Here is an 18,336-nt window from a genome sequence, read left to right as displayed (position 1 = left end):
TCTAATAAGCACTGGTCCGTGTGATTTAATATTAGTGAGTTTAATAAATATGGTAAACAGCAACGTGCAAAGTGCAGTAACCAATCAGGATCCACCTTTCAACGATCTGACTCCGGTAAACTCGAATCCCATTGGATGCTGTGGGTCTCGGGGGGAGGGGGCTCCTCGCCATGTTTGCTCTAGCTGAACAAAAGCTCGTAAGTGCCGGCAGTGTTTATGGGCAATTGACATGATGACATCACTTTGCAACGTATGATGTCATCGGTTGGTCACGTTAATGCCCTCTGCATAGCAGAAGGAAAAAGAAACAACAAACAAAAAACTATTAAAAAGGAGATATTAAAACATTGTTGAGTGCAATTAGTCGTAATAAAAGAAACGATTTGTTGGCGCGGCATTGTTGGGCCTCTCGCTGCCGTCGGTGAGCAGGGTCGGTCGGTCGCTCGTTAAAAGTGTTGATGTTATTACGGGGGCGGGGTCTGATGAATGCACTCAAGGCCGGGCGTTGTTCTAAAACGAGCCTCGATTGAATAAAAAAAATGCTAAAAACATCAGTTTGCCAGAAAAAAAAAAAAAAACACCTAAACGGATGACAGACTTCAAAAATCTAATTTTTTTTCCTTTTTCTTTTTTTTTTTGTCACTTTAACCCAGGACCCACCCACCATAAAACCACAGGTGACGTCACAGTGTCACATTTTTTGCACCACGTCGTGGGAGCGTCCAACAAAACAAAAAAAAACAATGGAGGCAAGAAGTCACCATCTTATGCGCCATTTTGAAGGTCGATGACTTGACCACGGGGAGGAATTTTATTCTTCAACAGTAGCTTCGAGTCTGTCCTTCTGTGTGCACGGTCCATGGGGAGCCTAAAAACCCAGCTGGCGTGGCGGATCTGTGCGGTGGCCCCCTTTGTTCCAGGTTCCCGTATAGGGTCCCTCCTTCCGAAAGCATGCAGTGAGGGGGCAAGTAGCCCACTCTCTGCCCGGCTATACCGGGAGCCTCGTAAGTAATGATAGGGGTCTCTCGGTTCTCGGAGTACTTAGTCTGCGTTGCCCACATGGTTGCATGGGGAAGGGGAGGTGGGCGAAAATAGCTGAGGGACCCCTCTCTGCGTACCGGCTGGGGGTTCTGGTTTTGCTTCGTGGGTTGAGTCCCTCCAAAACTTTCGTGTCTTCCGATGCCGGGCGGCTGGCCAGGTCGCTGTTTGTGAGGGAGTGAGGGTTTCGGTTCTGTAGGGTCCCTGGTGCCCTGGAAATGCCCTCCGAGATCCATCTTGGGAGGAAGGTTGACATAAATAGGCTCTTCCCTTTTCCCTTGCGGGTAGGAGCGGGCGGTCAAGTCTGTGAATGGACCTTGGCTTCTATTCTCGGTGGTGCCCACATACTGATAAGGGGCCCCGGGTCCCACAACGTAGGGGCGTAAATGTGGAGGAGGGTTTCTGTCCCAACGTTGATAACCCAGAAATTCTGGGTCGGGAGGGAGATGTCGTCCATACCAGCCTCCCAGGCCTGGAGGAGGTATGGAATGAGGGTGGGAGGAAGGGGAACCCACACAGGGCCAAGGAGCTTGAATTAACCCATAAGAGGCGTTAAGTGGAGCCATATGAGGAGGATCACCCAAGATCTCGTAGTAGAGGCCTTCTGGCTCTGGCCAAGGTGGAGCCGAGCGGTGAGGCGGTAGCCTGGATCCTTCTTCTGGGAACCGATAGGGTGGAGGACGAGGGCGTGGAACACAGACACTCGGTGGTACTGGAAGGCTGCCAGAGCGAGTATGAAGACGAGGAGCGCGGGAAGGAGGGACAGCTGATGGTGTCATCTTTCGGAGGTCCACCGGAGAGGAGCCTGAAACCTGCGAAACAGAAAAAGCAAAGTCGAATTTTACGGCTGACTTTTTGCAACAGGAACAAAAGGGAACTCATTTCTGGCACCTCCAGAGATGCTGGGGTATACTGGGGGGCCTATCGATGCTGGTTCATGGCGGGGGGGGGGGGTGGTTCTATTGTTGTTGGAAGGGATCTACTTTAGTATGGCAGTTTATTGCTTATGGGGAGGTCTATTGTTGCTGGTGGGAGATCTATTGTTGCTGGGGGGGGCTTATGTTGCTTGGAGTCAAATGTTGCTGGAAGGGTTCTACTGTTGAGGGAGGGATCTATTGTTGTTGGCTCCTGGGGGAACTATTATTGCTGGAGGGGATCTATTTTTTTGTGGTGCTCTATTGCTACTGGTGGGGATCTGTTGGGTTATGTTGCTGAGTGGTCAATTGTTGCTGGAAAGGATCTACCTTTCAGGGAAGGGTCTATTGTTGCTGGCCGATGGGATATCTGTTGTTGCTGCCAGGGGTCTACTGTTGCTGGTTGGAGATCTATTGTTGCTGGGGGAAGGGCTTATGTTGCTTAGAATCAAATGTTGCCGGAAGGGTTCTACTGTTGAGGGAGGGATCTATTGTTGTTGGCTCCTGGGGGAACTATTGTTGCTGGAGGGGATCTATTTTTTGTGGTGGTCTATTGCTACTGGTGGGGATCTGTTGTTGCTGGGGGGGTTACGTTCCTGAGTGGTCAATTGTTGCTGGAAGGGATCTACTGTTGAGAGATTTGTTATTAACAACCAAGAGACGGTGCTTGGAGGTGGGTAGCGGGTGGAACCAAGAGACGGTGCTTGGAGGTGGGTAGGGGGTGGAACCAAGGGACGGTGCTTGGAGGTGGGTAGCGGGTGGAACTAAGAGACGGTGCTTGGTGGTGGATAGTGGGTGGAACCAAGAGACGGTGCTTGGAGGTGGGTAGCGGGTGGAACCAAGGGACAGTGCTTGAAGGTGGGTAGCGGGTGGAACCAAGGGACGGTGCTTGGAGGTAGGTAGCGTGTGGAACCAAGGGACGGTGCTTGGAGGTGGGTAGCGTGTGGAACCAAGGGACGGTGCTTGGAGGTGGGTAGCGTGTGGAACCAAGAGACAGTGCTTGGAGGTGGGTAGCGGGTGGAACCAAGGGACGGTGCTTGGAGGTGGGTAGAGGGTGGAACCAAGGGACGGTGCTTGGAGGTGGGTAGCGGGTGGAACCAAGGGACGGTGCTTGGAGGTGGGTAGCGTGTGGAACCAAGAGACGGTGCTTGGAGGTGGGTAGGGGGTAGAACCAAGGGACGGTGCTTGGAGGTGGGTAGCGGGTGGAACCAAGGGACGATGCTTGGAGGTGGGTAGGGGGTGGAACCAAGGGACGGTGCTTGGAGGTGGGTAGCGGGTGGAACCAAGGGACGGTGCTTGGAGGTGGGTAGCGGGTGGAACCAAGGGACGGTGCTTGGAGGTGGGTAGCGGGTGGAACCAAGAGACGCTGCTTAGAGGTGGGTAGCGGGTGGAACCAAGAGACGCTGCTTAGAGGTGGGTAGCGGGTGGAACCAAGAGACGCTGCTTAGAGGTGGGTAGCGGGTGGAACCAAGAGACGCTGCTTAGAGGTGGGTAGCGGGTGGAACCAAGAGACGCTGCTTAGAGGTGGGTAGCGGGTGGAACCAAGAGACGCTGCTTAGAGGTGGGTAGCGGGTGGAACCAAGAGACGCTGCTTAGAGGTGGGTAGCGGGTGGAACCAAGAGACGCTGCTTAGAGGTGGGTAGCGGGTGGAACCAAGAGACGCTGCTTAGAGGTGGGTAGCGGGTGGAACCAAGAGACGCTGCTTAGAGGTGGGTAGCGGGTGGAACCAAGAGACGCTGCTTAGAGGTGGGTAGCGGGTGGAACCAAGAGACGCTGCTTAGAGGTGGGTAGCGGGTGGAACCAAGAGACAGTGCTTGGAGGTGGGTAGAGGGTGGAACCAAGGGACGGTGCTTGGAGGTGGGTAGCGGGTGGAACCAAGGGACGGTGCTTGGAGGTGGGTAGTGGGTGGAACCAAGAGAGGCTGCTTAGAGGTGGGTAGCGGGTGGAACCAAGGGACGGTGCTTGGAGGTGGGCAGGGGGAAGGAGACAAGAAGTGACTCAGAAGGGGGAGTCCTGGCAACTATTCTCTGAGGAAAAAAAGCCAGCATGCCAGAAATGACTGAGCTAGTTTAGTCAAAGGACCAGCAAGATAGCCAAACTCATGCCAAAAGTCCATTTGCCCTCACCACAGTGCTGTGTATTTGGGGTCTCAGAGGTCTGTGTTGCGTGGCTGCTCTTTCACCAGGGCTGACCACAGGAGGTCGAAGTTCAGAATACAGAGGCCCCTCCTTCAGAGCTGTGCTCTCACTGCACTCCATGGAAAAAGAACGTCGGAAAACAGATGTAGATGGGTGTGGGGGTGCCGATCGCAAGACTGAGGCCTTAGCTGGGACTGTTCCAGTAGACATTGAAGACTGAAGGGCACGCTGGGCGCTCTCCGCTAATTTAAGGGCCATTAGGCGGGCAGGGTCTTTCGGAGGCGGAGGAGGTGGAAGTTGCCGGCCTGTGGGTAAAGATGGAGGGTGTATATTCCTCTGCGGAGAAAGAGTCACACCTGAGTGGAAAAAGAGCAAAACAAGAGAAGTAGCTGTGAGAATTATGAACGCCTCCAGAGAATAATGTCTAAAATTTGTTCACCCACCTGCAGAAGGTTCTTCTTGGCCTGGGACCCCTGTTAGTTTTCCTTTCACTTCTTGGAGGCAGTTCTCATTGAGGCGGAGTTGGCAGGACTTGAGGAGCAAGGATAACATTTGTGGTGGAGGGGACAGGCTACGGGGACCTTGGCTCTCCATGGCAGTCACTAGGCGCTCTGGGGGACTGTGAGAAGGGGATGGAGAGCACCCACCGGTCGGAGAAAGACTCACCCGGCTCTGAAGGGATTGAGATGGACCCTGACTGATAATGTCCGCCTTGACCATGGTTGGAGATTTAGGGTCTTCATGATCAGAGAATGAGAGTCGGAAGGAGAGGGGGTCAAAGCCAAGTCCATCAGTGTCAGGAAGAGGTGGGGAGAGGTCCAAATCCTCCTCAATCCATGCAGACTGGGGGCGGGCAGAGTTGGGAGGAGGTGAGGGCACACATGGAGGAGAAGGGGTCGACTGGGCCAAGCTCTCTGCTGAACGGCAGTGAGGAAGTCTAGAAGAAAGCCCGTCACTCGTTGAGCGTGGCCGGCGTAGGCGTGACGTCCGGTGAAATCCCACTAGTAGAGGAGAAAAAAAAAAAATGAAAGCACGATATAGTAGGCGGAATTCAGTCAGCCAATGAGCATCTTGTTTTATCAACGAAGAATTTATATCAAAATGTAGTACTAACGCAAGTCCTATCCGTTGTATTGTAGCCCTGATGAACGGGGCCTCTTGAACCCCCAGAAATGTGTTGGCAGTTTTAAATTGACCATAAAAACTCTTTGAGCTCTCTTCCCAAAAACTGGAGGGATTCAACCGAAAAATCATCAATAGAAAAATCCAGATTAACGGAAGTCTCCTATGTGAGGAACAGGGAGGTGGCCAATTTTGACTCCATCTTCAAGAAATGGTCTCCTCCAGAATGTCCCCAGTCTCCAAGACCTCCTATAACATGCCCACAATCTCTGAAAGTCTCCAGCAGCATGTCTGCAGTCACCGACCATCTCTTCTACTGGAGGACTCCGCTCCTTCCTCTATAACTCTCCTCTCCAGAAATACTCTGCACTGCTGGAGGACTCCGCTCCTTCCTCTATAACTCCTCTCCTGAAATACTCTGCACTGCTGGAGGACTCCGCTCCTTCCTCTACAACTCTCCTCTCCTGAAATACTCTGCGCTCCTGGAGGACTCCGCTCCTTCCTCTATAACTCTCCTCTCCTGAAATACTCTGCACTGCTGGAGGACTCCGCTCCTTCCTCTATAACTCCTCTCCTGAAATACTCTGCTCTGCTGGAGGACTCCGCTCCTTCCTCTATAACTCTCCTCTCCTGAAATACTCTGCTGGAGGACTCCGCTCCTTCCTCTATAACCCTCCTCTCCTGAAATACTCTGCACTGCTGGAGGACTCCGCTCCTTCCTCTATAACTCCTCTCCTGAAATACTCTGCACTTCTGGAGGACTCCGCTCCTTCCTCTAACTCCTCTCCTGAAATACTCTGCACTGCCGAAGGACTCTGCTCCTTCCTCTGCTGAAATGCTCTGCGCTGCAGACAGACTCTTCTATATGAAAAATTCATTATTTTAATAAAGATCTTTAATAAAAAATTTTATTAATTCATTGTTCACATGAGACTCATTCTCAGAGACACTTACCCGTCCCGCTGGTATGAGAGCAGAGCGACTCCTCGCTTTTCGCTGACCGCAGCGTGACAGTTTCGGACACTGCTGAGAGAGGGAGGGTAAGGAGTGTAGTGACACGACAAACGAATCAATAGGTGGAGGTGGGGGCACTCTGGAAGCACTGTAGGAGGTTGGGAGTTCTCTAAAGGCACAGTGGGCCACTATGGGAAGTTGAAAGTCACTGTGGAGGCTAATGGCTCTCCGGGAGTGTTGTGGGCCACTATGGGAGGCACTGGGGGAGGTTAGGAGGCACTGTGAGAGGCTCTCTGAAGGCACTGTGGGCCACTATGGGAAGTTGGAAGTAACTGTGGAGGCTAAGGGCTCTCTGGAGGTGCTGTGGGCCACTATGGAAGGCACTGTGGGAGGTTGGGAGGCACTGTAGGAGGTTGGGAGTTCTCTAAAGGCACTGTGGCCTACTATGGGAAGTTGGAAGTCACTGTGGAGGCTAATGGCTCTCCGGAGGTGCTGTGGGCCACTATGGGAAGCACTGTGGGAGGTTAGGAAGCACTGTGAGAGGTTAGAGGCTCTCTGAAGGCACTGTGGGCCACTATGGGAAGTTGGAAGTCACTGTGGAGGCTAAGGGCTCTCTGGAGGTGCTGTGGGCCACTATGGAAGGCACTGTGGGAGGTTGGGAGGCACTGTAGGAGGTTGGGAGGCACTGTAGGAGGTTGCGGGCTCTCGGAAGGCACAGTGGGCCACTATGGGAAGTTGGAAATAACTGTGGAGGCTAAGGGCTCTCTGGAGGTGCTGTGGGCCACTAGTAACTCTGAACATTAGACTCGAAGGCAGTATCAGTATTTTTCAGTAGGCGGATATTTTTCTTTGTAGAACAATTTAAATAGTAGATTTTATTACTCTCATTTTGTGCTTCCTGTGCCAACTGCTAGAGTTATTGTAACTCCACCCCCTGTGATGTGTAGCAAGCTACAAGGTGCCCTATGGCATTGGTCCTCAACCATGAGTCCAGGGCACAGAAATTCGTCCAAAACCTTCCGAGCCCCAACGGGAAAGGATAAAGTTTATCCTCACACAAAGTATGGGAATGTAAAGCCTGGGCAACACTGTGGGAGGTTGGGGAGCACTGTGGAGGCTGAGGGCTCTCTGGAGGTGGTGTGGGCCACTGTGGGAGGTGGGGGGGGCACTGTGGAGGTTGGGGGGCACTATGGTGGTGAGGGCACTGTGGGAGGTTGGGAGTTCTCTAAAGGCACTGTGGCCTACTATGGGAAGTTAAAAGTCACTGTGGAGGCTAAGGGCTCTCCTGAGGTACTTCTGGGCCACTATGTGAAGCACTGTGGGAGGTTAGGAAGCACTGAGAGGTTAGAGGCTCTCTGAAGGCACTGTGGGCCACTATGGGAAGTTGGAAGTAACTGTGGATGCTAAGGGCTCTCTGGAGGTGGTGTGGGCCACTGTGGGTGGTGGAGGGGCACTATGGAGGTGAGGGCACTCTGGAAGCACTGTGGGAGGTTGGGAGTTCTCTTAAGGCACTGTGGCCTACTATGGGAAGTTGAAAGTCACTGTGGAGGCTGAGGGCTCTCCGGGGGTGTTGTGGGCCACTATGGGAGGCACTGTGGGAGGTTAGGAAGCACTGTGAGAGGTTAGAGGCTCTCTGAAGGCACTGTGGGCCACTATGGGAAGTCGGAAGTTACTGTAGAGGCTAAGGGCTCTCTGGATGTGCTGTGGGCCACTATGGAAGGCACTGTGGGAGGTTGGGAGGCACTGTAGGAGGTTGGGGGCTCTCTGAAGGCACTGAGGGCCACTATGGGACGTTGGAAGTCACTGTGGAGGCTAAGAGCTCTCTGGAGGTAATCTAGGCCACTATGGGAAGCACTGTGGGAGGTTGGGGGCTATGTGAAGGCACTGTGGGCCACTATGGGAAATTGGAAGTCACTGTGGAGGCTAAGGGCTCTCTGGAGGTGCTGTGGGCCACTATGAGAGGCACTCAGAGGTTGGAAGGCACTCTGGGCTATTATGGGAGTTTGGAAGTCACTGTGGAGGCTAAGTGCTCTCTGGAAGTGATGTGGGATGTTTGGGGGCACTGTGGAGATTCAGGGCCCTCTGGAGGCAATGTGGTCCACTATGGAAGGTTGGGAGGCACTGTGGGAGGTTGGAGGCTCTCTGGAGGCACAGTGGGACACAGTGGGAGGTTGGAAGGCACTGTGGGAGGTTGAGGACTCTCTGGAAGCACTGTGGGCCACTGGGGGAGTTTGGGGAGCACTGTGGAGGTTCAGGGCTCTCTGGAAGCACTGTGGACCACTATGGGAGGTACTGTGGGAGGTTGGAAGCTCCCTGAAGGCACTGTGGGCCATTATGGGAAGTTGGAAGTCACTGTGGAGGCAAGGACTCTCTGGAAGTGCTGTGGGAGGTTTGGTTGGGGGCAATGTAGAGCTTCGGGGCTCTCGGGGTCACTGTAGGAGTTTGGGGAACACTGTGGAGGTTGATGGCACTCTATCATTCTTTTATTCTTTATCTACCTCTCACTATCTGTATATCTCTCTCTATATAACTAGCCAATCTAAAGCGGATAATGAGCTGAAGTAAATGTGTATTCCGATCTGATCCCTCAAGGAAGTTTTCCAATATTCCGCTCCAGTGGTGAATGGAGCAACCTAAGGGCCCTTGTGGAAGTATGATATTTTAGCTGAAATAGTTGAACGAGCAGCCTGAACACAGCTCTCTGACAAGGATCCCGAGGTGACGGTGCCCACCACTGGAGCAGAATATTGGAGGAGAACTTCCTTGAGGGTTTAAATAGGGATGCCCATTGACTTCAGCTCATCATCAGCTATGCTTTTAGTGCTATTAGCTTAATTAATATCTCAATTAGAGGGAAACGTGAGATCTACAGAAATTTTCTGAAAAATTAGCCTTTAAATTGGAGACTGCTCAGAAAAAAAAAAAAACAACACTTTCCCACGTTGCTTTGCATTTGCAATTTTTTTCCCTTCATTTAAAAATAACAGTAAATCGCAACAAAACCAAATAAAAAATGAAGGAAAAAAAAAATATTTCCTGGTGTAATGTCGTTAAATTCTGTTCATTAAAACATGTTAATGCGTTGACGTGAATTCAGCCTAAAAAATAAGCCGTTTAAGGCACCCCAAGCATGCAGCTTCTATTTCCTAGTGGATTGCAATGCATTGTATAGGCTGCAATTTTACCAAAATTTTGCAAGAGTGAAACTAGTCCAGATCTTAGTACACTGTGGGGTAGTTTCATTTTCATTTTGTGACCATGGCTGTGAAGGGACTGGAACTAAATACTACTATTAGTCTACAGTTGACTTCTGGGAGGAATATGGACTGGGCATGGTTATGGACGTAGGTGTGCACAGCCTGCGGCATTAGGGTGTGCACCCCAGAGCGCAAACACACAGGTGTATTTGGTCAGTAGGTCAGAGGGCGGTGTCGGAAGGGCAGAAGGCGGTGCGGGAAGGGCAGGGGACGGTGTCGGGAAGGGCAGGGGACGGTGTCGGGAAGGGCAGGGGACGGTGTCGGAAAGGGCAGGGGACGGTGTCGGAAAGGGCAGGGGACGGTGTCGGAAAGGGCAGGGGACGGTGTCGGAAAGGGCAGGGGACGGTGTCGGAAAGGGCAGGGGACGGTGTCGGAAAGGGCAGGGGACGGTGTCGGAAAGGGCAGGGGACGGTGTCGGAAAGGGCAGGGGACGGTGTCGGAAAGGGCAGGGGACGGTGTCGGAAAGGGCAGGGGACGGTGTCGGAAAGGGCAGGGGACGGTGTCGGAAAGGGCAGGGGGCGGTGTCGGGAAGGGCAGAGGGCGGTGTCGGGAAGGGCAGAGGGCGGTGTCGGAAGGGCAGAGGGCGGTGTCCGAAGGGCAGAGGGCGGTGTCGGAAGGGCAGAGGACAGTGTAGGGAAATATAGGGGGATCTGGGCAGTAGGGGGAATCAACACCGCACGGGGTAATTACGGTGTGCCTAGGCACACACCTGGCACACCCTGTGCGCACATCTATAGTTCTAGATAGCCGATCACCTGACCCAATGAGGAGCCTGACTCATGGACAGAGGGGGCATGACTAGTCTTACTAGGAGGGGCAGGCTTCTCAGGGGACCAATAAGAGCCCTATATTGTCACCTCTTTGGTGTGCGGCACTCTCCCGGAGGCGGGACTTTTTCTGCTGCGAGGAGTTTTTGCCGATAGCGAAGAAGGTTCTCCAGCTGCTTCCACCGCCTGACTTCTTCCTGCTACGCGGACCTTTCCTGCAAAGGACAGAGGACTTTGTAAACCATCATACAAGTAAAACCCACCATTACCTGCATAACAAACGGTAAGGGACAAAACTACAGGCCCCGAGAGGGGTTTTTGGGGATCACCAAAATACATATATATTTTTTTGTTCTCCAGTGTAGATTACATTTATTGTCTGGTTCTTTCGTAAATGAAAAAAATATAACAAGATGTGAAGGGGCAATGTATTGGAAGCTGCCCCGTGAAAATCCCTGCCCTAATGCCGATGCCAAGGTGGCCGGTATGAACAGTACACTTAATTCCGGTGGGTACCTTTCATCGCTGCTCTCCAACGCCTTCTCCTGTTTGTTGGGTGAGGTTTTCTCAGCCCCCAGCTTCTCCGCGGCCTCCCTTTGGCTCTGGCTGCGTGCCTGGGCCTCCTGCAGGCTGACGAGACGTCCGGATGGGCATCCTCCAAGCAGCGATCGGGGCCTGATAGGACCACAGCGACCTGCAAAGTCACAGACAAGGTTTAATGTAAAGGATTGGCCACGGCGACTGTGTGAAAGGAGCCACTAATGCTCCAGAGACCAGGACATTATATGTACGGGAACTCCCTCTGTGTAGTATAGCTTTGAATAAACTTTATTGTTCAGAGGCATACACGTCCTGCCAGACACATTTCACTCCAATGAACTCTAACAGACTGAAACGCATCAGTAGTCAGTCACTCAAAGTACTAAAGCAAAAGGGAAAATTATTTCCAGCAGACACAGCAATACACAAGTTGTAGAGCCTTGGTGTCCAACCTGTGGCCTGAGGGCCACAGGAGGCCATGTGGTTCTTGCTGTATGGCCTGTCAAAGGACCCGGCAGTCAGTAGGGGAAGCAATTTCTAGAGAGTCTGAAGTCTCCAATTATCTCCTGTACCAGGGACAGACTGACCATTCAAAAACTTGGGCATGCCTGAGGGCCCAGGGTCAGTAGGTGGCCCCATGAAATGCCCCTAGTACCTTTTTGAGTGTGGGCAAGGACACAGGGGCCCCATGATCCCCTATTGCCCAGGGGCCCCATGAGTTGTCAGTCCGCCCCTGTCCTGTACTAAGTCTGAAGTCTCCGATCGTCTCCTGTAGTAAGTCTGAAGTCTCTGAACCAGGGGTGGACTGACCATTTGGAAACTTGGGCACTGCCCGAGGGCCCGGGGTCAGTAAGGGGCCCCATGACATGCCCCTGGTACCTTTTTCATAGGCTTTCTTCTGTCTTCTGTTGTATACTGAACAATACACTCACCAGGCACTTTATTAGGTCCACCTTAATACTGCCAAGAACATTTCCCCCCACACCATGACACCACCAGCCTGAACCATTGATACAAGGCAGGATGGATCCACCACACCATGACACCACCACCACCAGCCTGAACCATTGATACAAGGCAGGATGGATCCACCACACCATGACACCACCACCACCAGCCTGAACCATTGATACAAGGCAGGATGGATCCACCACACCATGACACCACCACCACCAGCCTGAACCGTTGATACAAGGCAGGATGGGTCCCCCACCACCAGCCTGAACCGTTGATACAAGGCAGGATGGATCCACCACACCATGACACCACCACCACCAGCCTGAACCATTGATACAAGTCAGGATGGATCCACCACACCATGACACCACCACCACCAGCCTGAACCATTGATACAAGGCAGGATGGATCCACCACACCATGACACCACCACCACCAGCCTGAACCATTGATACAAGGCAGGATGGATCCACCACACCATGACACCACCACCACCAGCCTGAACCGTTGATACAAGGCAGGATGGGTCCCCCACCACCAGCCTGAACCGTTGATACAAGGCAGGATGGATCCACCACACCATGACACCACCACCACCAGCCTGAACCGTTGATACAAGGCAGGATGGATCCACCACACCATGACATCACCACCACCAGCCTGAGCCGTTGATACAAGGCAGGATGGGTCCCCCACACCATGACACCACCACCATCAGCCTGAACCGTTGATACAAGGCAGGATGGATCCACCACACCATGACACCACCACCACCAGCCAGAACCGTTGATACAAGGTAGGATGGATCCATGCTTTCATGTTGTTTATACCAAATTCTGACCCTACCATCTGAATGTCGCAGCAACTGTCTGCCCATTCCCCAATGACATCAACAAGGCATTTTCCTCCACACAACTGCCACTCACTGGATATTTTCTATTTTTCAGACCATTCTCTGTAAAACCCTAGAGATGGTTGTACGTGAAAATCCCAGTAGATCAGCAGTTTTTGAAATACTCAGACCAGCCCGTCTGGCACCAACAACCATGCCACGTTCAAAGTCACTTAAATCCCCTTCCTTCCCCATTCTGATGCTCAGTTTGAACTTCAGCAAGTCGTCTTCACCACGTCTAGATGCCTAAATGCATTGAGTTGCTGTCATATGATTGGCTGATTAGCAATTTGTGTTACTAAGCAATTGAACAGGTGGACCTAATAAAGTGTCCGGTGATTATACTGTATGTGTGGCCCTTTGTAGCTGTCTGGGGCCACAACTGAGGCCCCCTACCCCTTGTATTTCGACAACCACTATTATAGAGAGCTCTAAAACAAAAATCCAGTCTTATCCGATGTATGCAAAGTAACTCTGCTATATATCCACACCCCTGGGGAAGCCGCACGCTGCAGAGTGGTTCATAGTCCTACCATGGCTTGCCATCCTAGAACCATTTTTATTTTTTTAAAATGGAAGTTATGGCGAAGCAAGCTTGCAAAGCAAAGCCTTTGGTACCAATGCAATGTCCCTCTTCACTCAGCTTTATTTATACAGTGCAGCAATCCTTTCATACTTCAGTAACCCGGCTATTCAGCGGCAGACAAAAAGGACATGTGCAAAGTCAATGAAGGAGAGGCATGGTGAGTTTGGTGCGTTCCGGCACCGGAGAAAGAAGAAAAAAAAAAAAAAAAAAAAAGGACAGTTGCAAGGCGCCACCTAGCTGTACTCAAATGCTGTGCAGAGGATAACACATACACTGTGCATAGCTCTGTGCTGGACATAGGAGTAGTTATGGAGGATACTGTACCTTTCATCTGCAGTGGGGGTGGGGCAAATAGGAAACATTTCTAGACTAGGATAGAAAATTTAGTTATAAACATTTGCTGAAAACATCAATAAAGATTAAAAATGGCGCACTGTTCATGGCTCCACTTTACTTATATGAGGAAAAAAAAACCTTCATAGATGTCTTGTGGTCGGCTGCCCTGTCATAGCTGAGCTTGCCTCGTACAAGAAACGAAAAATGTATGGGCTGTTAGCTGGCTCGGCGTGTGGTGGAAGGAGGTGTGCAGGGGAGTCGCTTTGCAGTATAAAAAAAAAAATACTTTATACCAGGTAGTATTAATCAGAAGTATGTACTAGATTTATGGAACCATATCCAGGTTGTCGGTCCTAATAAGGAGCTTTTTACGTAACTTTCCTGAAATACTCTGCACTGCCGGAGGACTCTGCTCCTTCCTCTATAACTCTCCTCTCCTGAAATACTCTGCACTGCCGGAGGACTCCGATCCTTCCTCTATAACTCTCCTCTCCTGAAATACTCTGCGCTGCTGGAGGACTCCGCTCCTTCCTCTATAACTCCTCTCCTGAAATACTCTGCGCTGCCGGAGGACTCCGCTCCTTCCTCTATAACTCTCCTCTCCTGAAATACTCTGCACTGCCGGAGGACTCCGCTCCTTCCTCTATAACTCTCCTCTCCTGAAATACTCTGCACTGCCGGAGGACTCTGCTCCTTCCTCTATAACTCTCCTCTCCTGAAATACTCTGCACTGCCGGAGGACTCCGATCCTTCCTCTATAACTCTCCTCTCCTGAAATACTCTGCGCTGCTGGAGGACTCCGCTCCTTCCTCTATAACTCCTCTCCTGAAATACTCTGCGCTGCTGGAGGACTCCGATCCTTCCTCTATAACTCTCCTCTCCTGAAATACTCTGCGCTGCTGGAGGACTCCGCTCCTTCCTCTGTAACTCTCCTCTCCTGAAATACTCTGCTCTGCTGGAGGACTCCGCTCCTTCCTCTATAACTCTCCTCTCCCAAATCTGCTTTGCACCGTTCTCTCTCTGGAGGACTCTTCTCCTTCCTCTGCTGGAGGACTCTGCTTCTTCCTCAATCTGGAGGACAATTCTCCTTCCTCTGCTGGAGGACCTTGCTTCTTCCCCTATCGAACTGTCCTCTCCTGAAATACTCTACACTGTTGGAGGACTCTGTTCCTTCCTCCACCTAACTGTCCTGAAACACTCTGCACTGCTGGCTGACTCTTCTCCTTCCACTGCTGGAGGACCCCACTTCTTCCTCTCCCTGGAAGACCCCACTTCTTCCTCTCCCTGGAAGACCCCACTTCTTCCTCTCCCTGGAAGACCCCACTTCTTCCTCTCCCTGGAAGACCCCACTTCTTCCTCTCCCTGGAAGACCCCACTTCTTCCTCTCCCTGGAAGACCCCACTTCTTCCTCTCCCTGGAAGACCCCACTTCTTCCTCTCCCTGGAAGACCCCACTTCTTCCTCTCCCTGGAAGACCCCACTTCTTCCTCTCCCTGGAAGACCCCACTTCTTCCTCTCCCTGGAAGACCCCACTTCTTCCTCTCCCTGGAAGACCCCACTTCTTCCTCTCTCTGGAAGACCCCACTTCCTCCTCTCTCTGGAAGACCCCACTTCTTCCTCTAACTCTCCTTTCCTGAAATACTCTAATGCTGGAGGACTCCGCTCCTTCCTCTGCTGGAGGACTCCGCTCCTTCCTCTGCTGGAGGACTCCGCTCCTTCCTCTGCTGGAGGACTCCGCTCCTTCCTCTGCTGGAGGACTCCGCTCCTTCCTCTGCTGGAGGACTCCGCTCCTTCCTCTGCTGGAGGACTCCGCTCCTTCCTCTGCTGGAGGACTCCGCTCCTTGCTCTAACTCCTGAACTATCCTGCTTTGCGATATCTGTGCAGTACTCTAATTTTGCGTACGGTTATCTATTTCAATACTACTCCTATAGGACAAATGCAAAGTGAAGGACTGACACGTTGTTGAGAGGTTTATTATCAACTCTGGTCATCTCGAAATCACAAACTTCTTTCAGCACAATTCATCCAGACACAAAATATGGCAGTTGTGATGTTTTTCTGGACCCATGTAAGAGATAGGAGGCATACGAAGATAACACAACAGGAGGACGTTTACTAAACACAATTCCAGAATAAATAAAGACAGAAAAAAAAAATGCCAACAAGTCATCACAAGTTATTCTGCAACATTCTAAAAACCAATCATTTGGCCGCCCAACACATATTCAGAATTATACAATGTAAAGTAGCTCGTTTGTGCTAGAGACCGCACTGAACTGACCGGATCGGTCATTGGTCGTGGGTGGGTAAGTGTGTGGGCGAACAGGAAGAAATTCCTTACAGTAGGTTGTGCCCAATGGAGAATGGTGGTGGTGGTGAACCTTCTTGGGGCTTGGGCTGCTGCCTTTTGGATAAGGCCTTATCGTCGTGTCCACATGTAGACTTGGAAAAGCAGGAAGGAGTACCTGGTGTCCAAATAATCGCAAGCTTGGAGGTAGGTTTAAAGGTTTAGGAGGACCCGTCTCCTTCCTCTGCTAGAGCACCCGTCTCCTTCCTCTGCTAGAGCACCCGTCTCCTTCCTCTGCTAGAGCACCCGTCTCCTTCCTCTGCTAGAGCACCCGTCTCCTTCCTCTGCTAGAGCACCCGTCTCCTTCCTCTGCTAGAGCACCCGTCTCCTTCCTCTGCTAGAGCACCCGTCTCCTTCCTCTGCTAGAGCACCCGTCTCCCGAGGACCCGTCTCCTTCCTCTGCTAGAGGACCCGTCTCCTGAGGATCCGTCTCCTGAGGACCCGTCTCCTTCCTGTGCTAAGAGGACCCTTCTCCTTCCTGTGCTAGGAGGACCCTTCTCCTTCCTGTGCTAGGAGGACCCTTCTCCTTCCTGTGCTAGGAGGACCCTTCTCCTTCCTGTGCTAGGAGGACCCTTCTCCTTCCTGTGCTAGGAGGACCCTTCTCCTTCCTGTGCTAGGAGGACCCTTCTCCTTCCTGTGCTAGGAGGACCCTTCTCCTTCCTGTGCTAGGAGGACCCTTCTCCTTCCTGTGCTAGGAGGACCCTTCTCCTTCCTGTGCTAGGAGGACCCTTCTCCTTCCTGTGCTAGGAGGACCCTTCTCCTTCCTGTGCTAGGAGGACCCTTCTCCTTCCTGTGCTAGGAGGACCCTTCTCCTTCCTCTGCTAGGAGGACCCTTCTCCTTCCTGTGCTAGGAGGACCCTTCTCCTTCCTGTGCTAGGAGGACCCTTCTCCTTCCTCTGCTAGGAGGACCCTTCTCCTTCCTCTGCTAGGAGGACCCTTCTCCTTCCTCTGCTAGGAGGACCCTTCTCCTTCCTCTGCTAGGAGGACCCTTCTCCTTCCTCTGCTAGGAGGACCCTTCTCCTTCCTCTGCTAGGAGGACCCTTCTCCTTCCTCTGCTAGGAGGACCCTTCTCCTTCCTCTGCTAGGAGGACCCTTCTCCTCCCTCTGCTAGGAGGACCCTTCTCCTCCCTCTGCTAGGAGGACCCTTCTCCTCCCTCTGCTAGGAGGACCCTTCTCCTTCCTCTGCTAGGAGGACCCTTCTCCTTCCTCTGCTAGGAGGACCCTTCTCCTTCCTCTGCTATTTATTGAACGTAGCAATATGTAAATCAAGTCAACGCTTTTCAGGGAAAAGGACTCCCCCCAACTTTAGGGCTGTTGATGCATGCTATTAGAAGGGAAGGACTCCCAAACCAGACAAATTATTTGAAAAGATTTCAGGAAGCAGGCTAACAGAGTGGCAGCTAGAGTTGTAGAGGCAGCCTGCCATCTAGCATTGCATAACCATTCCCATCTAATAGCATTCAGCAACAGCCCTGAAGAAGAGGGAGTGCTTTCCCCCGAAACGCATTGGTTTGGTGTCCATGTTGCTACTTTCAATTAATGGCTTTTAAACCTACCTTCAAACTCGCAATTCTTTGGATTCTTTCCTTCTTTTCCAAGTCTACAATGTAAAGAAGAGCATTCTGTGTCAAACACTGACAGTAGAGTGAAGAAGAGAACATTCTAAAGTTGTCCAAGCCATCAAAGAACGTTTTTTTTTTTCAATCTGACCAACCTGATATCCTTGCCCGAAAATAGAACTCTGGTCAAATGGGCATTTCCACTTAGGTGACGGGGAAGGTGCCAGCGCTAGCTTTTTTTTGGATAGGAATAAAAACAGAGATCAGGTGACCATTTCTAACATGTCTGTCTCCCAAGAACGAATATTCGAGAGAGGTAAGAGTTGCCCCACTGATAAACGTTTTGTCCTTTACAAGTACTTTTATAGATCACCTGAAATCCATCTCTTCATACACTTTCAATCACTCATTCTAACATCTGCCATACCCTATTATTTCAATCCAATTGTGTCACCTGGGAAAATTGTATCATCTGCTGCTTCATGCAGATGTGATACTTAAAAAAAAAAAAAAAAAAAAAAACAGAGCTAGAGTTTTGGCCACCAAGTCCCAAAAGTCCCTAAGATCAGCTAGATTTAGGCTTCTTGTTTGAAGAACGTTTTAGGATTTTTGTTACTTCTCTGTACCTCAAAGGTAACATTCATGGGTTGGACCAACCCAAGTTCCCTGCTAGTACCGATGAGCTTTCAATTCCTTCAATTGATTTAAAAAAAAAAAAAACATGGATATACTGGGTGGTGCCACTAAGTGTCAGCCTGGAGCGAAGCCTCTGGTATGTGGACATTTTCTTCATTTGGAATTTGGGAGGCACAAGTCTTCTTCTTCACTTGGTACCATGCTTCAGGTAATGATAGCAGGCGGAGCCTCACGGATGTGCAGGATCCTCTACGTAAGCCGGATCCTTTTGCTGATAGAAGAGGGCAAGAAAT

General features: G+C 51.4%; 1 protein-coding gene across 1 annotated transcript in view; it reads right to left on the bottom strand.

Moving 5' to 3' along the window:
* The window catches only part of ARHGAP33 (Rho GTPase activating protein 33), a gene marked incomplete at its 5' end in the record, with an annotated part of 41,178 nt that continues 22,842 nt past the window's right edge, over window positions 1-18,336 (bottom strand). Inside the window, 6 exon segments of the mRNA XM_089660406.1 lie at window positions 1-1,850; window positions 4,079-4,446; window positions 4,534-5,091; window positions 6,167-6,235; window positions 10,281-10,405; window positions 10,707-10,884. Coding sequence (XP_089516532.1) covers window positions 819-1,850; window positions 4,079-4,446; window positions 4,534-5,091; window positions 6,167-6,235; window positions 10,281-10,405; window positions 10,707-10,884 — 2,330 coding nt within the window.

The sequence above is a fragment of the Staurois parvus genome, unplaced genomic scaffold (genome assembly GCF_062004578.1).
Source record: "Staurois parvus isolate SC_StPar_1 unplaced genomic scaffold, SC_StPar_1.0 ptg001239l, whole genome shotgun sequence".
Taxonomy (NCBI): domain Eukaryota; kingdom Metazoa; phylum Chordata; class Amphibia; order Anura; family Ranidae; genus Staurois; species Staurois parvus.
This window is presented reverse-complemented; position numbering and strand designations above follow the sequence as displayed.